Source organism: Vanellus vanellus (assembly GCF_965231255.1).
Source record: "Vanellus vanellus genome assembly, chromosome: 1".
In the NCBI taxonomy this organism is placed as follows: domain Eukaryota; kingdom Metazoa; phylum Chordata; class Aves; order Charadriiformes; family Charadriidae; genus Vanellus; species Vanellus vanellus.
Genome location: NC_138905.1, coordinates 90,251,864 through 90,277,297, shown reverse-complemented (window position 1 = coordinate 90,277,297; position 25,434 = coordinate 90,251,864). Strand labels below are relative to the sequence as shown.

The 25,434-nt window shown below is 38.0% G+C and overlaps 1 protein-coding gene across 2 annotated transcripts in view; it reads left to right on the top strand.

The window, feature by feature from the left end:
• Positions 1 to 25,434, top strand: part of STXBP5L (syntaxin binding protein 5L) — a gene marked incomplete at both ends in the record, with an annotated part of 209,544 nt that overhangs the window by 130,352 nt on the left and 53,758 nt on the right. For both annotated transcript variants that reach the window (XM_082493120.1, XM_082493119.1), the window contains 7 exons: positions 261 to 408; positions 2,081 to 2,148; positions 3,377 to 3,417; positions 6,626 to 6,843; positions 11,592 to 11,764; positions 19,796 to 19,921; positions 24,815 to 24,966. In XM_082493120.1, the coding sequence (XP_082349246.1) occupies positions 261 to 408; positions 2,081 to 2,148; positions 3,377 to 3,417; positions 6,626 to 6,843; positions 11,592 to 11,764; positions 19,796 to 19,921; positions 24,815 to 24,966 (926 nt within the window). The remainder of the gene's footprint in view (positions 1 to 260; positions 409 to 2,080; positions 2,149 to 3,376; positions 3,418 to 6,625; positions 6,844 to 11,591; positions 11,765 to 19,795; positions 19,922 to 24,814; positions 24,967 to 25,434) is intronic.

The following is a 25,434-nucleotide window of genomic DNA, read 5'->3' as shown; positions in this document are numbered from 1 at the left end:
TTAGGAACTATTCACATGAATGGGTAGTTACATTGTAAGAGGATTCTTGTCACAGCAATGGAATTTTCTTATCTTTATTTGAGTAACTACACATTATTATTGACATTAAAAAAATACTTATATTTTAATAAATAAAGGAAAATGGACTTTATTAGTAATGATTTTACTTAGATTCTGTTGTACACTCTAATATAAGTATATGTTTTATTCTATGGCTCAGTGTGTCACAATGCTTCTAATAAATTGTCTTCCTTAACTAGTTTTCCAATCTTTGAAAATCCATATCCTATTGACATTCATGAGTCACCTGTTACCTGCACAGAATATTTTGCGGACTGTCCTCCAGATCTGATTCCTGTACTCTATTCTGTAGGAGCAAAACATAAAAAGCAAGGATACAGCAATAAGGTAAACAAAGCCAATATTGTTTTTAAATGAAGAAAGTGGATGTACAACCTGTGTTTCTGTAACATCTTACCAAATTATTTTCATTTTACTTGTTTAGTAATCACTTTCAAGTTGGTCCTACCAGCAGCTTAGCAGCATGCTTACAGCCTGGTATTTGTCCTTCAGAAACACCTCACATAAGCACAACCATTAATGGCCATTATATGGGACTTAATCATTAGGCTGCTGGAGTTATGCCAGATCAGATTGAGTTAAAGGAAAACCATCAGTGTACAATTCAAATTTGTATGGATAAGTTATGTCTATCAAAGAAAAAAGTGAAAAAATTATAACTGAAAGAAGTTAGCAGAAGAGCTCCAGTGAAAGTTGAGAGTTGACAGCATGTCTGTGAGATTTTTATTAAATAGGGTTGTTAAAAATTATTTTACGGAGCTACCAAAGTCTTAATGTAATGCTTTTAGAAATAGGACAAGTTGCAGAAATAAAAAGAGGAAATGCAATTATTTTATAAATTTCAAGCATTAATCTGTTTTATGTTTTGACTAGAACTAATCCATCATAATAAATACATTAGAAAAAATATGGGGTAAACAAATCAGTTATCATCAGTTTTCTATTCATGTTAACAGAAGTATTCTCCTTGGAGCTGCCTCGTTTTCAATGAACTGAGAAACTGGGCCCTATCTACTTCTTTTGAATTTTGATTCAGCAAAGTACTTCAGAAAATATTTTTTTTCTCTTCTTTGAATTTGTCTGCTTATCTATCCTTACCTCATATACATAGTTTCCCAAACTTTTCACCACCTACCTGCACACATTCATTGCACGCTCTTTGTCCCCTTGCTTTATTTGTGCACATACAAATATAAACTCTGAATGTAGGTAGCCACTCACTTGCCACCCACCCGTTTCTGTACCCACGAGCATCCAATCCATGTATCCACGTAACCAGTTTGTGCTTCCCAGTTTTTTCCACCCACTCATTTTCTGCACACATCCTCACCCACTCTGCACGTGTCATCCTCCATGATTCTATGATTCTATGATTCTATGCTGTATCCATACATGTCAGCCTTTATGCACAGACCAGCATTTCGCTCTACCAGTCTAGGAAGAAAATGGGAGTCTTGCCACTAGTAAACAAAAGGCAGAGAAGAGATGATGATTGCATATGTTCTGTAAAAGTTGCATTCCCTTATCTCATATCTTGTGGCATCATGCTCAGATACTTCTTTCTGGGCCAGTTTCTTCAGTAGTCTTTGTCCCCAAAACAGATTCTTAGTCTATTCAGCGTCCTACAGAAACTCCGAGAGTCAAGCAATCTGAGAAGAGTAGCAGAACTGTTTGTTACTCCTTCCTCTAGTTCCTATTTTGGATTGTTGAGTGTTAGCAGTACAGAAATATTTTAAAATAATATAACTTTAACTGATAACATAAAAATGTATTATAAATATAAATGCATATAAATAATGTATTAAGTTTCAAAAGCCTTCATTGTTAACATAAAAAATGACAATAAGCTTTAAAGGCCTTGAATGCTACACATTTTTGTTCCTTTTATGAGCTGTATTGCTTTTTGGAAGAAGATGTTGTCTACTCTTGAGTTTAAAAATTAACCAAGCAAGATTCATCAGCATTGGTTGTGATCTCTGCGTTCTTGTTGTTTGTTTAGGAGTGGCCTATCAGTGGTGGAGCATGGAACCTTGGAGCTCAAACATATCCCGAAATCATTATCACAGGGTGAGAATGAAACTGAGGATTAGTACTTTTAAAATGTTAGTGTCTACAGCTTTTCGTTGTGGGTTAGCTATAGCTAAGAGTTGACCCTTCACAGAGTACGTATATCCTGGCCTCTTCATTTGAGGTATGTTGTTTTTTTCTTTCTGTAGAGTCACCCCAGAAATTCCCATTTGCTGTAGAAAATAGAGCTTTGTACACAGGGATTGGGAATTACCATTCTCATTAAGAATTAGCATTTGAGGCCCCAGTGTTAGACAGCAAGTCTATGTACTTGTGAAGGTGAGGTCTTTGGAAAGGAGAATTCATTGCAAGAGAATGTTTTGGCCTTGAAGGGCGTAGAGAATAGCATTAAAAAGGGAAATAGCTGTTCTTCTATAGCTGTTGTCCTTTGGCCTTCTGGGGACTTTGTATGTAGGGACAGTTTGGGAACTGATTTTAATACCCCAGCATTAGTGAGCGTGTGGTGCACTGGGATGAATTTCACCTTGTAAGTTGAGACAGCCCCATAGCAAAAAGGCGTAGAACGGCTCAGATTTCGGTAGAAGCCCCATGAGCCACTCCTGGTGGATTTTCAAGGGCCATAGTGTAAAACAGAAGCTATTCTGCTCTGAGGCACTCCATGTTTCCCTCTGGTCTCAGCCAAGCTAATGATAGCAATAGATTTGAGAAATTGTTATTGTCAATGATACTTAACACCTGTTTTTAAAAATAAGATTATGATGTGTGCAATAGTACCAATAAGGTGACGAAGGGATTATTTTCGTGTAAACAGAAATGTCTCCTTTCTACAGCTTTACTCCAGGGATGGTTTTACACAGGTATAAGTTATTAAGCAAAACAAGTTACCGTCTGTCCTTTCAAAGTTTTTTATACATTTTTAGAGTGCATAGGCCTGATGCTGGCCCACTGCAAAGCCAAAAGTGCTGTAACTTAAGCTTGTCATTAGTATGGGAATTCATTTCTTACTGTTGTAATCTTAAAATTCATTGGGGGCTTAATTCTCTGTAGGAAATGCATGAAAAAGTTAGGGTTTTTTAACCTAATCAAATTAATAACAAAATATTTTCTTATAGTTAGTACATATCATTATATATTGTCAGCAAGGTATAGAGAGTTACTACAGGAGCAAAATACAGTTTTTCTGCTTATATTTATCACTCACTGAAAGTAGAAGATGTTTTAGAAGTGCATCTTGTTTTAACGCATTTAATTTTTATATTTTTTTAAGCCATGCAGATGGATCAGTAAAGTTTTGGGATGCTTCTGCCAGTAAGTTTCTAAAGTTCACTTTTATATAATGCTGACAAATCACACACACACACACATATATAACATACTTAACAGTATGAATAGTAGTATCTGGGATGATATAATTAGGAATAATGAGGTGAAATTAAGCCATTTTTTATTAAATTAGGGAAAAAAAAACACTGCTAATGAGATGTATTAGACAGGAAAGAGTGAAAGTCTTTAAGAGGAGTAAAAGCTTCGGATCCAACATACCAAAACCTATGAAGGATGAAGCAGCAGTAAAAAATCCCTAGGGAATAATCTTGCGTGTATAAGAGAGTGGGCTCAATTAGATCTAATATTCAGTTCCAGCTGTCATGTCTCTTCTATTCTGAGTACAGTATAGTCTTTTTTACTGCCAGGTAAAAAGAAAATATTAAAATAACAATAACACATCAATACATGTCTAATCTGGCAAGGGTGGAGACAACCTAAATCTTTTCTTGTCCAGTCTCAAGTTCCGGGAAATAACTGGGAAGCATTTCCATTCATCCTAGTAGGAAAAAGCTTCAGAAAATATTTGTTCCATACATTCTAGCTTTAACTACACATATCAAAACCCAGCATTTTCCTCTAGAAATGACACATATGATACTTACTAGTAAAATATATTTATTAAAAATATGCCTGCATTTTGGTTGAAAACTAAAATATTGCAGTGGAAATAATGTGACTGTTCTTCACAAAATTTGCAGTAGAGTTGCCTTGTATTCTGTCTCTTTTGTGGTACAGGGATGTCTGGGTAGAATATCTCCTTTATGAGGTATCAGTCTCTTAAAGAAAAGAGAGCGTGAAAGAAACTTCTGTATGAAATGTTAGGCATAGAGATTTGATTTGGCCCTAGTAACCAGGCTATAATGGTAGCCCAGAACACAGAGTATGCAATGCTTGAACTGCATGCTAGTTCCAAGTTGTGCCACGGAATTGTCATCATTAATAGTGCTGCCATTTCCAGCCAAATATGGGGAATGTTTACAAGATTTTAATGTCAGCTAACATAATGACTTTATCAGGTTGTTCTCTTTTTGCCTAATACCAAATATATTCACTCATCAGGATGGACAAGGAGAAAATGATGATTTCCAAAGGAATTTTACATAGGCATGTCAACTGAATGTGACTATAAGTTGGTTTTTTAATTTTATAATTTGTCTGTTTGGAAATGGGGGAAAAACAGATACATGCTGCTTAGTGTTTACATTTTCCAGTATTTTCAAGTTATGATGAACACCAAAAAGAAACAAATTCAAATGATGTCAGCAGGAGTTTATCCGCAAAGTTTAAGACAGCTTTAATATGAACAAAAATAGGATAATGACTTTTATTTAGAGAAGTAGTGTGAGGCATTAGACCTTGTCTTGTGCATATTTAATTACATACTTACACTCTTGATAGGAATGTGCAAATATAGGCATTAAAGTTAGAGTGAAACAATACGGACTGTTGCAAGACCCCAAAGCATTTAGTGTATACACTGCACAGGAACCACTGTGCTAGTCATTGCTTCTATAATTCTGGCAGGAATGAGGAAAGGAAAAAACTCCTCATAGGGAATATAAACATAACCCACTCATCCGTATGTACATGTTGCAATAGGACTTTTTTCATAAAGATAAAAGCTTAGATGATTATGAATATTCACAATCCCTTCAATATTAATGGTACTTTCAGTGCATCTCTGATGTCCTGGACTTAGTCCTGCTTTTCAGGGTATGTACTGCATTATTGGTACTTTTCATTCACAAGGTTTTAATTATTATAAAGGTTTATTATTTACAAGGTCTTAACGTTTTTAATAGCATTCAAATTTCATTTGAGATTTCAAAGCAAACATAATATCATACTGGTATTTGAAGGCACAAAATACTTTGCTTTTAGATATATTTTAATTGTGTAATTTTGTACCTGAACACACAGATTTGTGGGAGACAGAGAATTGCTAAGCCACTGAAGCATTTTTCCAAATGTATATTTTCTCAAAAGCCATTGCTGCAGATGGTACCTAGTAATTCACAGAAACAGAGTCTTGCCTTGTACTTTTGCCCTGTGAGTGTAGTTCTCCCAGTCCTAGTAAGCATGGACCCCTGATGTCTGATTTGAAGCGCCGCTCTGGATTTGTCACTGGGACTAAGGGCATCCTCATCCACCACCACAGAAGGCAGGAAGAATAAGGTATTCATTGCAGAAGCACTTGCTGTAATTTGTGAAAATTTGGTAGTGTTCTATATGCTAAAATTTAAAAAAATATATAAAAAGAATTATATGCTAAAACTCCTGGAATATATCTGCACTGCAAAATGAAAATGTAATTTTGCTGTGTTTGTCATCCAGTTACATAATTAAAACACCATTCTTTCATCTTTTTGTTGCGCTTGTTACACAAGCTAGCTAGGCTGATCTACCACCGTTGTACTAACATATGTAACAGCTTTGCCTTTATGTATATGCACACCTTTATAGGTGCTGGACCTGATTGAGTTTTTCTGACCTCATGCAGTTATTAATTAATGCCACTGATGAATTAATTTAAAAGTAGTAAAACCAGGCAGGAATGTCAACAAAACAAAATGGGGTTAATTATAATGCCTCAGTCACCTCCAGAATTCACTGCAGTGGAGTTCTAGTCTTGACAAAGGCTTCTGGATGTAAGGTTTTATATACAGGTATAAATACAGATATACTTATTAGTCAAGAAATTAAAAATGTTTCAGAACTCCTTTTCATTCAGAAAGTCTTAATGTTGCCCAGGCCACCAGAATACTTTCCTAATGTTTTCTCTTGAAGTGCCATACACTTTTTACATCCTAGCAAGACAATAATCTCATACAAATGAAATCCTCGTTTCACATCTCATTAGGAAAATAGCAGCATTATCAGAGCCTCTCTATAACATTGAGTATAAGCCTAATTATGGACATAATGGTTAACATACACCTTTGACATCCTGTCCCAGAAAGTACTAAGAAGTATTTCACAGACAAATATCTGTTTTGAAAGTATTAAATACATATCCTACCAGTACTGTGTACCAGAATAATATCTCTTATTGTATAATACACATCTTCTTCTCCTCTTAGGCCTTCATAAGATTCTTTGTAATGCCACAACTCAAAAGAAAATGGGAACCAAGGAATACTATAACTGACTTGTTTCATGTTAGTATTTTTTATGTTTTAATATATTCCAGTTACTCTACAGATGTTGTACAAATTAAAAACATCAAAGGTCTTTGAAAAACAGAAACTAGGAGAAGGAAAAGCTACAGCTGAGATTGTGGAAGAAGATCCTTTTGCTGTTCAGATGATGTACTGGTGTCCTGAAAGCCGAATTTTCTGTGTGGCAGGAGTTTCTGCATATGTGGTTGTTTACAGGTTCAGCAAACATGAAGTAAATACTGAAATTGCAGTAAGTCCTTCAGAATTTTACTCTCTTATGAAAGAACATAATTTCTAAATCAAATTGACTTGCTGTGTCTGTGCTTATATACTTGAATAAAATTATTATCAAGCTGTATAAATACAGGTTTAGGGACAGTCCATTTTATACCTTTTGAGTGAAATCTTGATCCTACTTAAGTTAGTGACAAAAGTCTAACTGAGTTTTTAGGAGCCAACTCTCCATTTTGCTTTAATAGTAAGATACAGTATAGATTTCAGACATAGTTTGCTTTTAAGACTTTTCATACAGTAACTCTCTGTTGTACTTCCCTGCTCTAGAAATACCAGCTGCTGTATGTTTTTATCCAATAATGTACATTGGGTACATATGTAATAATGCTCTTTTTAACTCAAGTATTTCATCGTTTAAGTTTATGTTCATAGTTTTTGCACCACAAGGGAACTGAAATTATCACTGGCTTTAACAAAATAAAATGAGTTGATTTTTTTTTCTGGCTTATGCTGCCTTTGTTTCCCTAAAAATGGGCATGATATGAAATGCCAGATTATTTGTGGCTAAGCACTTGATATTTTCCCAAGCTTTCTGTTGTCTTACTCTGTTCAAATACTCCTTTTTATATCTTCATGTCTTAAGCAGTCACTTTATTTCAAGTATGCAGTTCATGTTATTTTAACTGCACTGCAATCATCTTGTACTTACCATTCTTGTACAGCAAGTTTGACTTTAGTTTAAACCTTGCATTTTTGCACAGGAGCCACAACCACTGCTAACCGTGTGGTTGAACAGCATTTATAACATAAAACATTCTTCCTTAATTCTAAGAAGCTTAACAGGAGACTACTCTTAAGGCAAAGCCAAACTAAGCATGACTTCCTCTCCTTCAGGCTTGCCATCTTCTGGTGCTGGAGAACAGTTTGCAACTCCAGACACTCTCTTGCCAGAAAGCATTTCTTTGCATCTTCCAGCTCTCAACAAATCCCAGGGGCTGATCCCAAATTTCCCTTTCATTTTCCACTTTCCCCAGTTACAGTCCTTTTCCTTTTCATGCTATTTTAATGTACTTTAGAAAGTCTATAATTCTAGCCTGGCAAAAACATGTGCCATTTTTGTCCTGTAGCCCATGTGCCATCTGGTAAGGAAATTCATTACCTATCGTTGTTCTGTTGTTTTCCTCTCATTTTTTTTTTCCCTCAGAGGCAATTATTAAGCCAGCTGAATGTATCCTTTCAGGAAATTTTTAAAACTAATGACCAGCAATTTCATGTTACTGACCAGGTCATGTATAATGCTGTTAAAATTACTACATTTCAGTATTCTTATGTTGTTCCATAGCAAATGCACCTTATCTTTTATTACCTATCATTTAATTTCTTAATTTTCCTATCTTTTACTTTTGTGGCTGAATTGCATCAGAACTGGTATTTTCTAAAGTGTTGTAATACATGCAATTTAACAGTTTCTCAGATTTCATCTGTAATCAAGAAGCATTTATATGAGGAATTGTTCTCTGAAGAGTTGCTTTAATATTATCTAATCTTGGTGGTGTAGTCACTGCATTCCCCTGGGGTTTGTGCATCTCTGAGGTGGGCCTCATCTCTTTGTTTCTGCATTTTTGCTGCAGGCATTCAAGTCTTCACTCTTAAATGGTGGGAGGTTTGTTATTAAAAGGTATGGGAGTCTTTGTTGGAATGTGTACCTGACTTCAGGCTCTCTGGCTTTGTCTGTACTGAGACTGAGCTGGTCAGTCTCAGGATTTCTTTGGTAACTGAGGTGAGCCCAAGTTCTAGCACTTAGGGTCCTCCCTTCTGTAGCAGCCAGCCTGAACTCACCTTGAGTTCGGTCTACAAATCCCAACATTTGAAGGACCCCATGTTGGTTTGACTGCCTGACATCAGTCTTGTAATGTTATTGCTGTGGTAAATGGGAAGCATGGAGGCTACTCAGAGGTTTCTCCATATAGCAGGGAATTCTGCTGCTGAATATGCCTTAGAGGCATAGGTTGTGCCTGGGATTTCCTCAATGGAAGTATTATTTGCATCATTCCATATCAGATTCTGGAGGCAAGCAGTATGCATGAGACAAATTCTGTTTCATATCCAACCTTGGAGTCATTGCCACGCAGTTATGTAAAAAGCATTTGCTTTTGTTATTGTTGTTTTCTCATCTGAATCTACTCCATCCTGTCTCAAAAGGCTATCTAGGTATCTATTAAACTTGATCACTTTCTCACTGATCAGTCTTTCCTCAGTGAAGCTCCTCTTCAAAGCTCTTCAGAAGAACCATAAGAAAAAAAGTTTTACACCGGTTTGAATATTGAAAGGAGAATCAGTGAGCCTAGTGATGCAGTCCTTCAAAAGATCTTTACCATGTGTCAAAATAAATTGGAACACCAGGTCTCTACCCCTTCAAAGGTCCAGTCAAAGGAAGGACCAAAACATAAAAAAAATTAGCAGTCTCGTTATGAGCCTAAATTTTTCCTTCTCTCTGCAAATGGATGATAGCTAGACCATAACAAAATGAATTTGGGTTGAAAAAGGAAGACACAAAGAAGAACATCCAGAGAAGAATGATGCACTTGTAACATGGCAAGCAGAAGAACATATTCTTCAACAGTTACTCCAGTCCTACATGAAGATTAAACAGCATTATAAATTGTTTTGGTCGGCAGCAGTTACTTCCAGGATTTTCCTGAACTCAATATTTCACTCATTAGTCTTTGAAGGCAAATGTTCTCCATGGGTTTCTTTAGCTGATTCCGGAAAAAAAAATCCACGGATTTTGCAAGGACAAAACAAAAGTGAAATTTTGAGAAAGGACTCTTTCCCTTCTAGTTGAGTAGAATCACTTCTTTCTGAAATCTTATGTGTTTTAACACAATGATTGAGAAATAGGAGAGCCTTCAGTACTGAGCTTTATCTCCCAATTCTCATAAAACTTAGGTATTTTCTTAATTTCCATTCTGGTACAGATGATGTCTCAGTGAGAGATTGTCCTGGTTTGAGGTAAAACAGAACCAATTTTGTTCAGTAACTTCACTTCTTAACTGGGCCTCTTCTAACAACTGAAATTAACTGCATATTGTGCAGACAGTGTTCACTCTCTCAGAGTGATAAGACCAATTGTTTATAGCTGATGCCCAGGCATGGTGTGCAGAGAGGCTCTTGCTTATGCTTATTGCTATAACAGCCAAGGCCAACCAACTGTGTTATTTGCCCCGCTGGAGGGTCGGAAGCGGAAAAGCATAGTGGGGTCCCACCTGCAGGGAGGAGCGGACAGGACAGGTGACCCAAACCTGACCAACAGGGTATTCCATCCCATCTGCCTCATGCTCAGTATAAAAGCTGAGGAATCAAAGGGTCATGGGCTCTTCCTTCAATGGCCGACGTCTGAGGAGGACTCTGTTTGTCTGCCTGTGATCCCGATCCTGAATCCAGATCCAGAATCCAGTTCCCGTCCGTCACTGAGTCTAGCCTGGGACTGGCCCAGTGCCAGCTGGTGACATGATTGTCATCTCGGGAGCTTGATACGGTTTTGTATATATTTTTCATTATTTCTTTTTATTTTATTATTAATATTTCATTAAAGTAGTTTAGTTTCTTCTAAACTCGTAAGTCTCTTTTTCCTCCTCTGCCTCTCTCTTTGAAGAGGGGTAGAGGGGAGCATCTGTCGGTCCTGTCTGGGGTCCCTCGGGTCCCCAGTGGTGGATTTGGCCTAAACCACGACAGAGATCACTAACTAAGCTGGAGTTTGCAGTATCTACATCTGCAATTGCTTCTGATCACTTCAAGGTACCAGCACCGAAATTACTATTCAGTTAGTAATCCCAAGACCTTATTTCTTTGAGGTCTGTACCTTGTTTTTTATTCTTTTCAAATTGGGGATCTCCTTGGACAATTCATGAGGTAGAAGGAATTGCCCAAGATTCACTGTGATTCTTTGAGATGATTACTTATATAGATATGAGCTCCCTGTCCAATTTCCCCTGTGTTTTGGAGTCCTTCAGTTAAGGTTTCCTGAATTAGTGGAAAGAACTGAAGGGTGATTGGGCCCGGTTGGTCTCCCTTTCCCTATCTAGAGAGCCCAGAAGGAAAGCAAAAGGTAACTGGTTTGAACTTTGTGTTCTAGAAACCGCCAAACTCGTGTTCAGTCTAAGGAACATGGAACTCTGTGCTGTTACCTCTGAGTTCCTGACCACCACCTGTGGACAAATGAAGTTCGTTAATCAATACTACCCACACTGTCAGGGTTCTGCATACTGGCTAAAACCTGTCTTGTACAGACTCTGTTGTACTAGCAATAAGGAGGCAGAGTTGATGATCATTCTTTTAATAAGTTTGCTTAGGAAAAGATAACAGACAACAGGCAGAAAATTTTCATTACGTTTATCCTGAATGATGCCTTCTTAAGCTGAAATATTATTTATTTGGGGTGAGTGATTAACTTCCTCTTTTCATAAGAAATTCTGGAAAGTTGTATTCTTGCCTTTCACTTACAATAAAAGGCTTGAATTGGAGTCAGCACTGGAAGACTATACCTGTGTATTTCTCCATCAGCGCAGGGTAGATGACTAGTTCCTATCTGATGTTGCTGTTAGGCTGTATAAATAACAAATGATAGTATTCTTTGCCCACAAATGATAATGATAAAGTGGGGGGTTATTTTTTAAAAAAGGCTTACTGATACTTAATTGAAAGTAACAAAACTTTTGGCAGCTTTCTTTATTAAATTGTAACTTAGCTTTTTATTTATTTAAGTCATTAGAGGTACGACTTCAGTATGAAGTAGAAGATATCATTACTCCTGAACCGGAAATAATTCCTCCATTTCCAGATGCCTCCTCCCAGCCTCCTTCTTTAAAGAGCCTTTCAGGCAGTACCAACACTGTAGCATGTGAAGGAACAATGAAGGATAGTATCCCATGTCTTAGGTAAGTCTATGCCATTGTTCAAAGATTTGTCTTTCTATACAGCATTCCTATCTGTTGTATTAACAATCTGTTAACTATAAAGAAAAGGAGGTTAATCATATGTATGCAATGCAAAATGAGAAGCAACCAGAATATGGAACAAAGAAAAGAATTAAGGCAAAATAATGAACAAGGTATTTTAAAAGGCTAGAAGTAATTATGGAGACGATAAACTGTTACAGTAAAGGTTTGACTGTAATTTTCCAGTATGATCTAGGAGTAAATTCAGCTCATACCCACAATTTTGAATGGAATACAGGCACTACAGAATAAATCAAGGAATTTCAGCGGAACTTTTTTTTTTTGATTTCACAAAGAGACTTCCATAAAGCAGATGTGTGCAAAGCTTTCCCTCCTTGATTAATTAGTATAACACCAAAATCTTTATTTGTTGAAGAAGTATATGCATTTTATGGTCTGTAAGGGATGTAAACTGTGTTCATACTCATGAAACAATATATAAATATACAATTATGAAACAGTTGCACTGTGTGGAAGTGTATGTACCTTTAATCTTTAGAAAGAAGCAATTTGTTGTCTGCTAGAATACACATTGCCACTGTTTGGAGTAGATTAATATGTTCTTACTAATAAGGCAGATAAATTATGGGTTTGAATAGTTTCAAAACAAAATTCCTTACAAAACTTCCATAAACTGTAATTTTCCAGCAATTATGGTGCACTGCTGAAAACAATTGCTCTCATTTCAGTGAATTCATTATTATTTCAGTGTAATTATTATTAAAAATTTTAAATGCCTCCATTTTTTCGAAAGCAGTTTAAATGAACATTGCCTGACTTTGCAGATACTTTGGGCTATTGAGCTCCTGAAAATAGCATTAGCATTTAAAAGCAATATCATAACATTGTTCTTGTAAAATTAACAGTATTTTTTGGCATCCCGTTCATTTGTCCACTTCATTCAGCCAGGCAGTTGAACCTCAGACCTCCATTTAATCATTGATGTAAACCATGAAAATCAATAGAAGAGACGGAGAGACGTTATTAAAAAAATCCCAATGTGAAATCTATTTATGAAATTGAAATAAGCAAGAATGCAATTGATTATTTCAACGGCTAGGATTTTCCCTTAAGGGATTCTTACTCAATTTGGTCTGAGGAGGAGAGGAATTGTTGATCTTGAAGGCAGAAGAGCTGTAATGAGCCAGTAGAGGTTCTGCTTGTTAGTTTTTAGAAGTTTGCTTAATCTCACACTAAGCTGGGCAAGAGATTTTCGTCCCATTTTACACAAAGTAAACGTAAACTTATTTGACAGAGAAATGATTTTTCAAATTCAAAGTAATTATACCAGTAGAACTGCTGGCATACTCGCTCTTACACTTACATAAAAGTATACTATGTACAGTCTTATGCTTTTCAATAAGGAAAGGCATATAAATATCCACAATTTTCCCGCAAAGCCTAAGCAGGTCCACATTCCTTGTCTGTCAAAAAATTTCTGTTCTAAGCAGAATTATGATGATAAAATGAAAGTAGTTCTGGCAACACAGAAAACCCAGTAGAGACCAAGATGATGCTGTTGACTTTAGGCGAGTCAAATAGGCAAATAGGTACTAGAAAGAAAGTGATTGAAGGGGCTGAATAATAAAACCTCATTTTTCTGAAATCAAAAGTAATTGTTACCAAGATAGGCAAGCAGCAGAATAAAGATTATTCTTGCGAATTTCAGAAGATTTTATAATGAAACATGCAGCTATGATAACATATGAAACTCATGTATTTGTGATTGTGCAGATAAATATTTTTGATGTAAATACTGTCATCAGAAAGCTATACCCAGAATGTAAGTCTTCATTCCCAGACTTTTAATATCATCCCAAAATTAGGTCAATCAAGGGTTTTCACAGTAGCTCCAAGTAGCTCCAAAATGATAAAGAACTGTGATTATCTCATAAAGAAAACTAAAACCCAAAACTTTGCTGCAACCAAATTCAGTGTAGCATAACAAGAACATGTCAAGGAAACCACTGAAATATCTACATTCCTTCTGTGCATACTCCTGCAGTCCGTTTAGGCTTATAGTATAAACACTTTAAAAAAAGCAATCCAAAACAAGGTGAGGAAAAACTAAAGATCAACGTTACTGTTCAAGCAAGATGTTTAGTGAAACCAGGGAAACAGCTCAGACATCCTTAAAGAGGAAGGCATCATAGGAAAAAAAAAATGAATAATGAAATCTGAAACTATTTTATTCTGGTCTTATGGTCTTTCACCAACTACAACTTATTCTATGCTCAGAAAATCCCTGTGAAATAACATCCATCTTACCAAATAAGATCCTCAAATTTGCAGTGAAAAATAGAGAAAGGTATTTGCTTTTCTTGCCCAGGTAACAACTTGAAACAAAACTTAGAAAGCACTTCAAGTTCTCTAATTTTTTCAGCATGTTGTTAAAACATATTGGAAAAGTAATATCATAATATAATAAAAACATGTTTTAGAAGATCAGAATTAATTCTGCAGCCATTTTCAGTCTCATGGTAGTTTGTTTAGAAGAAGAAAAGGCTAAAGGCATTGCCTTGACAGGTGTTTGTTGGAACTCACCATAGCAGTATACATGACTCTAGTGTTCCCCCACATCATCAGTTATCCATTAAAAAATCTGGATGGAAAGTATGTCTGCTCAGCTGAAAGAGCACTAGGCTTCAGTCTTGCTTCCTGAAACTTATTTACCTGGTTTATGTTTCTTGTAACATTTTTAAGGGCAGGAGCTGTGTTCTTAAAGGCTTATCCACAGATATAAGACGTGAAAGGGCCCCATCACAAGGATACTCTGGAGGACTATTTGTATAAAATATTCATCTTCTGCTTGGTGTGAAGTTTGTTTGAAAAAAATACATCTTCATTGTATACAACTCTGTAGTTTCAGTTTTCCCCGGTTTCAAAAGACCTCTCTCCCTTATCAGCCTGAGTTCACAGATGTTTGTTCCTTTATTCTCACCATGAATACTCCTGGGTAATCCAGGGCTTCATTAAGCCTATGGATAGTATCACTTCAGAAATGGTCATGGATATGTATCTTATGAACAAAGGAAAAGGCAAAGCTTTAGTGCCAGCAGAACAGCTAAGAAAGTACAAAACTTTGAGCAGAGGTTTGCCGTTAATACAATACAAACCTATTGCCAACTGTGGTGGGTTGACCTTGGCTGGCTTCCAGCCAATCTGTCACTCCCTCTCCTCAACAGGACAAGGGGAAGAAAATAAGGTGGAAAAGCTCAAGGGTTGAGATAAAGAAAGGGAGATTGCTTACCAATTACTGTCATAGGCAAAACAGACTCAACGTGGGGAAAAGTAATTTAATTTATTGCCAACTAAAATAGAGCTGGATGGTGAGAAACAAAGACAGAATTTAAAAATGGAAACAAAACCAGAAAAAGGTGTTCCCCATCACCCCTTTTTCCCAACTTCACCCTTTCATTTCCAAATCCTTGACCTCCTCCACCCCGAGCAGCACAGGGGCATGCAGAATGGTGGTTGTGGTCAGTCCACAACCGCTCCTCTCTGCCGTTCCTTCCTCCTCACCCTTTTCCCTAGGTGTGGAGTCCTTCCCATGAGGTACAGTCCTTCAGGATAAACCTGCTCCAGCGTGGGCTCTCTGCAAGCCACATTTCCTTTAGGAAATATCCACTTGCTCCACAATAGGGTCCTCCAAGGGTTGCAGTGTGGGTATCTGCTCCACAATGGTCTTCTCCGTGGGCTGCAGGGGAATCTCTGCTCCCGTACCTGGTACTTGCAGGACTGTTTCTCACATGTTTTTTCTTCACTTCTTGCTCCCAGGAAGTATTTTCTGCCCTTTCTTAAATTTGTTTTCCCAGAGGTGCCATCAGCTTGGCTGAGGGCCTCAGCTGTGTCCTGCCATGGGTCTGTGGCAGAGCCAGCTGGAACTAGCTGGAATGAGGCTGTGTCTGGCATGGTGCAGCCCCTGGCCTCTCCCGACAGAGGCCACCCCTGCAGCACCCCACCTCCCCACTACCAAAACCTTGCCAGACAACCTATGTGCTTCTGCAGCCAGAGAGGAGAAAAGGCAGGAGCAGGTCAACATCGTGAAGGGGAGGGGAAATGTTTATGACTTGGGGATCCAAGTGAAGGTCTCATTCCTCATCCTGAAATGCTGCATATATTCTGCTGTGATATCCAGATATGCGATGCCCAGATATACAATCCCATATCCTCAGGTGTAATAGGTATATTCTGATAGGGCTATGGAGTTTGAGGAGACTGCGGGACCTGAGAAAGTTGCAGATGATTGTGAAATGCATCACACATCCAACAATAAACTGTTTGGCTCTTTCACCAGCTGCACCAGCTGGTGCTTCACTTGCACGAGGTCCTGTTTCTGCTGCTTCCTCTCTCCAGGCTTAATCTTCCAACAAGGTATCTTGTGCAACCCTGCTACACCATGTGCTTACTCTGGCTTGGTCAACCCACACTTCAGAAAGTCTTATCTCACTACTGCCAGCACTGCTTTTTGGTTTCCATAATTTTTTGGCATGCTAGAATTGTAGCACGTTGCTGTATCTGTTGCAGTCTGTCACCATCCGTGTGTATCCAGGGTCCTTACACAAAAAAATGAAAGTGGTTACTTTCTTGTGTCTAGCCAGGCAAATAAAGTGCTGTTCATCTCCACAATGTACACTTTGTCACGATGAGATTCCTTTCCAGGTTGGGTCAAGACTGTGCCTGTTGAGTGCTTTCCTTTTGCTCTTGCAACTGCAGCAACCTCGAGCACGGAAGGGAGGAGTGGTAGTCCAGACTGATGGCCTGGTGGTCTGTTCTCACAAGCTGGTCCTGGACAATCAGGACAGAGGAAGAGGAGGACAGGAAAAAGCATCCCACTTGCTGAACTGTGCTGTCATGTCTCTCCTATGACAAGATCTGAGCCAAGTGGCTGATTACTGCTCCAGATAAATGGATATGTAAGGTCTGCGCAGTATGACAGGCAAAAGAAATAGAATAGTGTGCCAAGACACTGCATTTAGAAAGATAGATGAGGAGTGCCTTTCTCATTAAATAGTAAATAGGGGAAAGGTTTGGCACAGCTAGTGAACCCTCTACAATAAAAATAGAAGCAGTACAGCATAAACTGTATTACTGAAATGGTTGAACAATTCAAGACAGGGTGTGAATGTATTTTGAAAAGGCAGTTATCAAAGATATTGTATCAGGTGCAGGTGCCCAGGCGCTGTCAGGGGGGGCTGCAAGGCCATCTCTGTGAGGAGAGGTCAGGGCTGCCTTGTGCTGGACACAGCTGGCTCCAGCCAACTCCAGCCGACCCACTGCAGGGCATGGCTAAGCCCCTCAGCCAAGAGGGTGGCACCTCTGGGGAAACAAATTTAAGAAAGAGCAAAAAATGCTGCACAGAAGCTGTGAGGCAGAGGAGTGAGAAAAACGTATGAGAAACAGTCTGCAGACACAAAGGTGAGAGAAGTAGGAGGTGGAAGAAATGCTCCAGGTGCCAGAGCAGAGATTCCCCTGCAGCCTGTGGAGGAGGCCATGGTGATGCAGGTTGTCCCCCTGCAGCCCGTGGAGACCCCACGTCAGAGAAGGCTCCTGGCAGGAGCTCCAACCCATGGAGAGGAGCCCACTAGGGAGCAGGTTCTCTGGCAGAAACTGTGGCCTGTGAGGGACCCATGCTGGAGCAGTCTGTTCCTGAGGGACTGCACCCCTTAGGAGGGACCCCACACTAGAGCAAGGGAAAAGCGTGAGGAAGGACTTGCAGGCACGGAGTATTATGAAGCGACCGCAACCACCGTTCCTCATCCCCACTGAGCTGCTTGGGGTGGGGGAGGAGGTAGAGGAGTCAGGAGTGAAATTGAACCTGGAAAAAAGGTAGGGATGGGGAGATAGTATTTTTAGTTTTGTCTTTTCAAAGAATTTTTCACTCTCCTACTCTAGTTTTAATTGGCAACAAATTAAATTAATTTTTCCCAACTTGAATCTGGTTTGCCCGTGGTGGTAATTGGTAAGCAATCTCCCTGTCCTATCTCAACCAGTAAGCTTTTTCATCTTATTTTCTTCCCTTGTCCTGTTGAAGAAGGGGAGTCACAAAGAAGCTTGCTGGGCACCTGGCAGCCAGCTGAGGTTAACCCACTGCAGATATTAAGGTCTTATTAAGAAAATGGTCCTTATGCTTTAAAATCTTTTCCAAAAAGTATCTTCAAGTGCTTCTACTGCTAACACTAAGCTGGAGATTTTTATCTCTTTGTGTCATAAGGTACACCCGTACCCAGTCTTTTCTCATGCTCTATATCAGACCATAAAAGTGTGAGAAGTATTGCACAGCCCTCTGTTCTTCTTAACTTCTGTCAGAATTAGAACACTAATTGTTTTGTACATTGTCCATTGTGTTACTGGAGTTATCTTGTTCAGAGCTTTTGCCCTGGTACCATTCTATGGTTGTTTTACTTCAGTTTTCTGCATCTGTCTTCTATTTTCCAAGATTGCTGGTAGTCCTATTTGCCACAAAGGCCTCCAATCCCAACAGATGCAGTCAGAGTAGCTACAAAAATCCTGATAGCCCTGGTTATTGAATGAGAAGTTTAAATATCTTCTCTTGAAAGAAGTGCTTACTTACTTGCTTCTGAATAGAAATTAGTTGGGTTTTTTTCCAATCTGATCCATCATGTATGGGCCAGGGCTGCTTAGAAAGCTTGCTGGGTCACATCATAGTCATGTTCAGGAGACAGTCTGCATCATCAGATTCATCAAAGGTCTTTTCTTGAAGATCCAGTACAGAGGAAAATACTGGTTAAGTTACTTATGGTAGTGATAGATGTATAGAGAAGCGCTTACAGCAGAAATAAATACTATGTGCCAAAAATTGCAGTTCTTCAGAATGTGTTGTCCATGTCTATATTAACTAGTTACTCTCCTTCCTCTCCTGATTCTTATTCTTTCTTTGAGTACTATTTTTCACAGGGATTATATGTGATAGACTGCCTTATGACTGTGTGCAGAGGGGTGCAATATAAGCAGTCTTATCATTTGCAGCTACAGTAGAAATGCACTGGCTAGAGGGCTTTATGTATATATTACTACCTACGGTGTGACTGTGCTAATGAATAACATGAATACCTCAAAGTATTGCTATTACTGTACAGTATCTTCTCCTGGTGTATCATCACATTGAGTTCTACCAGTCAAGAACACACATAAAGCAGTCATACAGAAATGTTCGGTTCTTACACTCCCCCTTAATATGTATACCTTCACTACCTGCTTTGCAAGTCACTGAACTTGCCATAACAGAATATGAAGAGATGTTAGGAATTATATCAGAATTTATGTAGGAAACATTCATTCATTAAGACCAGATCACATATTAGGTGATTATACTCCTAAGAAAAAAACACTATGTATTCTCACTAGATGAACAAATATAATTGTCAAGTCCATAAGTTTTGAATATGCAATGGTGAAGACCACTACAGAAAGGTATATCTTCTCATCTTCTCTTGCCTCTTTGTATTTTTCTGTCATGCTTTACTTCAGAACAAGAAAGTTCAAAAAATACAGAAATGTACTGTTTCAGAGTTTCAGAAGAAAGTATTTTAGGTTTTCCATTAGAGTTGATTATTCATGAGGATTTTTTAAGTGTGTATTATATAGCATAAGAAAATATTCTGAAAAAGTAAAATCAAAGCAGAGTGATAAAGCAAAAAATATTTTTATTGACCCCCACCTACATCTTCTCTGGAGTTTCTCTTGTAGGGAATGCTGAAGTTTTCAGATTTGTTTCTACAACAGAAACGAAAGTCAAAACCTTGAATTCCTCCGAAATATCCCTGTTCTGATTGGAACACCTAGTCTCAATGTATGGGTATATGCACAGTATTCCACAAGTGCTAGTACTGCTCTGGACTTTTTAAGAGATTGTGCTTCACTAGTATTTTCTCAAGAGAAGCAGTTGTTATTCATGGCCCAGACTGCTTGTTTATTTTTTTGTTCTTATTTTATACCTCTTCTTCTTAGCGTTAAGACTCGACCTGTGCGAATGCCTCCTGGATACCAAGCAGATCTTGTTATTCAGTTGGTGTGGGTGGATGGTGAGCCTCCACAACAGATTACCAGTCTTGCTGTAAACTCTGCTTATGGACTGTAAGTAACTCAAAATTAATGTTGCGTTGATTTATTGTTTATTGCAGTAAATCGTGTATTTTCTAATTATAGTTTGAAGTTTCCCGCAGGCAATTAAAGTCAGACTAAAAATAATCAAAAGGTGCCATAACCCAGATTCTTGGGGAAAAATTGTTTGAACTCACATAAAGATTGTAACATGAGATGTTAAACTGCCTTTCTTGTCAGTATTTTTACTATTCCCATTTAAAAGACTGAATCTTTTCACATTATTTGTCCATTCTTTCAAATAAAATCTAATTAACTTTCAAATCTGTAATTTTTAAAGTTGTTTTGAAAGGATCACAAAGGTAAAATACCTTTCATAGAAAATGGTGATGTGATTAAGTGTTCAATATCATTTATCATGACATCATATGTTGGTTGGAAATTGTGTTCTGAGAACAGCATTTTTATGTCTGTGCTAATCTGTTTGCAAGACAACCAGTGACCTCAAACTGAAAATTGAATAAGGAACATTCAAATGCTGAATTCTGTATGGAAATGCAAGTAAGCGTGTCTGGGTGTATTTTTCTCCTTGGGCTCAATTTGCCAATTTTTAATGTTTTCTCTCACTGAGAGTTGCCCAGATAAAGTAAAATGTTTTTCTCTGTAGAAGGTGTTACTCCAATAAGAACTGTAGGCTGTAATGGATGTTAGGTGTCTGACTCGTACTGATTTTCAGTAAGTCACTTGACTCTTTTCAGAGACTTTGGAAATTTTATGCAGAGCCTTTGCATTTGTGCAAAAATATTGTTGTTTTGGGGGCTATTTTGTCAAGTCTGTGGCCTGAATTTTCAGACAGTTTCCTATTAATGAACTCTAGAGGTTTCTTTTGTTTTACCATACCTATGCATTTGTCACTTGTGCAAATTGTTGGGTTTTGCCTCCCTTGCAGGTCTCAGGCTTCAAGGCAGCATCTGACTTCAGGAATAATCACAGAATCATAGAATTGTCTAGGTTGGAAGGGATCTTTAAGATCAAGTCCAACCATCAACCTAACACTGCCAAGTCCACCACTAAACCATGTCCCTCAGCACCATGTATACCCATAGTTTAAACACCTTCAGGGATGGGGATTCCACCACTTCCCTGGGCAGCTTGTTCCAATGTTTGATAACCCTTATAGTGAAGAAATTTTTCCTAATATCCATCCTAAACATCTCCTGGTGCAACTTGAGGCCATTTCCTCTTGTCCTATCACTTGTTACTTGGGAGAAGAGAACAAGCCCCACCTAGCTACAACCTCCTTTCAGGTAGCTGTTTTCAGTTCTTGGAGAAGCAAGGAGGGGCATCAGCAGACCTGCCACCTTGGAATTCCAGAGGGCAGACTTTTCAGGAGCCTGGTTGACAGAGTCCCTTGGGAGGCGGTCCTGAAGGGCAAAGGAGTCCAGGAAGGCTGGACATTCTTCAAGAAGGAAGTCTTAAAGGCGCAGGAGCATGCTGTCCCCATGTGCCAAAAAATGAGCCATCAGGGAAAAAGACCAGCCTGGCTGAGCAAAGAGCTGTGGTTGCAACTCAGGAATGAAAAGAGAATTCATGGCCTTTGGAAGAAAGGGCAAGCCACTCATGAGGACTACAAAGATGTGACGAAGCTATGTAGCAAGAAAATTAGAAAGGCCAAAGCCCACCTAGACCTTAATCTGGCTTCTGATGTTAGGGACATAAAAAAAGTTTCTATAAATACATTAGCAATACAAGGAGGACTAAGGATAATCTCCATCCTTTGTTAGATGGGGATGGAAACATAGTGATTAAGGATGAGGAAAAGGCCGAGGTACTTAATGCCTTCTTCGCCTCAGTCTTTAGTATGGTCCCTGAGCACCCAGCCCCCTGAGCTAGTAGGTAGGGGCAGGGAGCAGAATAAAGCCCCTGTAATCCAAGGGGAAATGGTGAGTGACCTGCTCCAGAACTTAGACATAGTAATCACACCATTCTTTCACTTGTAAACTACTCTGACAGGTTGCAGTTCTCCTAGTACTCACAGTGGTGTCCTAAATGTACCTGATTCAATCAAATGCTTTAAACTGTTTCCTTTGCTAGGAGCAGTAATAGTTTACAGGACAGCCTCCTTTAAAATGCCATATACTAAGTACCTGAGTGTTTCAGAAATAAATGCATGTATCCATGAAATAGCCCAATAACCTAGATGTAATTTTCCTACAAAAGCTACCCAAGAAAGGCCTATTTCTTTAAATATCTTCTGCAGAGTCTCTTCTCTCTCCCTGTCTCTTGTGTCTCTCAAGTTTTTCCTTGGGCCTCTGACAAGAAACAAGCCTATCTTTAATCAGAATTTTTGTTTAATACTTTAGTTTTCTCCTGTTATCTAGCCGTACAATGTAGAACAATTGTGCCACTTCAGCATGACACTTGAGGACGTGTCATTTTTGCTGTGCTAGTTGTAGGGTTATTTGGGTCATCTTTTGCCTCCGTTTTGTCCTATGATAATCAGTTTAACTGGGAGAAAGGCATAAGATAGTAAGTGTGTTAATTTTGTTCCCTAAAGTATTAACAGATGAGATACTGACACTTGTCATTTCTATTCCTTTATTTTTCTTCTCCACCTAGAACACAGAGACTTATGAACACAGGAATTGCTGTCACACTTTACACTAGTAATCTTTTTTACTTCGATATCCTTCCTCTGACAGTGCCTATCAACCCATGCTTTAAAGCAAAATACAAGAATGCCAAAAACAAATAGCAAAATAATTTTTTACTATTCTTTATTAGTCAATTTGTGTCAAGAAACATGAAGACATATAAAACTTTGCACAGAATGGTCTTCTGGGAAATGTGAGAGATAGAGTTCCTTTTAGTCCCAGAGAAACTCTCTAAAAATTTTGTTCTTCTATTAAGCAAAACAGGCTTTAGGAATTTCTGAAACAGATATTACTCTAGATTCATAAACATGGAGTTTATTCCTCAGTTCATCTTAAAATCTTTCCACATAAGCACAAAATATTGCCAAATAAAAGTGTATTTATACACACCTTAAGCTGAAGTATATTAGTAGCTGCTTAAGCTACAGATCAGTGAAAAGTCAACGGGGAAAAAAAGAGTATGTTCAGATTACGTCCATAGATGCTGTACTAAAGCCAGTGTTAAGTCAAGGTGTAGTAACAACCAGTAGAATTTGAGCCACTGTTGTAGATAGTGCCTTAATTTACCAGTTTGACAAATAAGAAAAACTCACCTCATTTTCACCCTTTACCTTTTCTATTTGCTATATGGAACCCTCTTTTTCATAATGGAAGCAGAGGAAGAAAATGTACAACAGAGGAAAATGTTCTATTTGCCCTGCTTCCCCTTCCTGTGTCTCGTTACTTCTCTCTTTCCTTATTGTTTTTCCACACACAAATTCATATATCTCCTTTAAGATATTTTGGAGCTGTATTAAGAAGAGTCAGGTAGGTAGGGGTGAGTGCACAGTTCACTTTTAGTGTGAATTGAGTGCTTAAATATTTTGCAGGACTTTGAGCTGACCACCTTAATCACTTTTTACATAAAATGACAGAACTTGATCACAAGTGATTCCTAATCTGATTGAGCAAGGTTTGGGATTTTGAGTTTCCTTGTGGCTGTACCTGCAATCCTTTCTATCTGAAAGTTAAAATAGCAGTCTGATAGAAAAGGAGAAACTTCTGTAGAATAATTGTCAGTATATAATATTCCTGCTTAAATCAAGTCTCCAACAATGCCGTGTCAAGAGTTTGGCATATGGATCCTTTCAATGCTCATATGCTCTGTGAATTTATTTGCCATTATTTAAATAAGAAAGAAATGAGTCAATTTTGCATGTCTATTTTAATACTAAATCTTAAATAGGTTTAATGCTTTAGTGAGAATATGAAGCAAAGATATTGTCTGCTGAGATGTATAGGTTTCCATATGCTATGGTTACCTTCAAACTTTCTCCCAGGTCTTACATATACACGTTTAGTGTCTTTTTGTTTTCTTTTTTTCCTTCCTTTTCCTTAGACAGATGCATTGTCTTCTTCCTCCCCCCACCCCCTCAACCTCCACCCCTTCCAAGCTGGGAAAAAAGCAAGGCCAGAAAACATTTTTATGGCAGAGGAGGAGAAAGTGCTGCTGGTCCAATAGAACTTCTTCCCTCTTTCTGAATCTGGTGTCAGAAGGAAATCAGTAGAAGCAATAGAGAAGAGTCAGGGCAGAATGCTTCAAAAGGGAGTTTCTGGGCAGCAAAAGAAATAAATTGTTCCATTTATTTTTCCTTATAACAAGACTGCAGTCCCAATCTTAGGCAATCTCACACCAGTTGAGAGAAGTTGCCCATAAATCAAAATACCATCAAAACACCTTTTATAAAAGCATTTCAGAGGGGTAGAGACTGATTTAGCAGGAATCTATACTGTAGCCAAGCTGACAGAGTTGGAAGGAAATTTTATAAAAAACCTTTCATATTTCGGTATCTCCACAATAAAGCTTCATGTATTTCATTTATCATTTATATTTAGATTAAAATAATTATTTATACATATATTTGTATCTATATTTTAATTTATAGCCATATTTTATATATATATGTATAACCACTTTTTAAGATCTACATCCAGATTTGTGGGCTTAATTTACATCATTATTACTAGAATTCTTCAGTAAAGCAACAGTTAGACGTTATTGCAATGTGTTTGGCACAGTGAATTAAAGCGGGGAGTCTGCTTTCTGGAAAGTCATTTACTGTGTTTTGGGACAATTTTATAAATTCAGGATTACAAATCTGTAAGAATTATAAAATGTAAGCTTTGAGTGGTTCCTGACGAAAATGTTTGTGCAGAATTCATAACAATAATTATTGTTTGCACCACTCAGTTACATATTACTAATATCTTTGAGGAACATTTCTTTTCTCAGAGTGGCATTTGGAAACTGCAATGGTTTGGCTGTTGTGGATTTCATGCAGAAGACAGTACTGCTGAGCATGGGAACCCTTGACCTATATGGATCAAGTGATCCATACCAGCGTCAACCCCGTTCACCTCGCAAAAGCAAGCAGTTTGCTGCAGGTAGGAAATAAATCATTGTGTTTATGAGCCTGATACGTTCTTTGATTTTTTTGCCTGTGGCTTTTTATAGTGCTTTTGAAATGCATGACTATTTGCCAGCCAGTGGAGTTTCTATAACTTGATGAAAGAAACCTGACATGCTTTAGGTACTGACACTTTCTCAGAAACAAAATGTTTTGTGAAGATTATTCTTTTGGGATGGAGGTCAGTAAGTAATTCCCTTAGCTGAGTCTGTAAAAAACATAATGAGCAGAGCAGTGCATTGTTTCTCTGGCAGTCACTTGAAGTGTAGTCTATATGCTATTTTCTTGTTTCAGTAAGTTCATACTGATAGGTAAGACTTCAATTTAAACTTAATTGTATCTTCTGCTAAGTGCTATTCATTGGTATTTGATAGGCAGTTTGGAGAAGTGTAACACCTGAGAGACATGTTATGTGGGTAGCACAAGAAGCTCAAATTAGCCACTT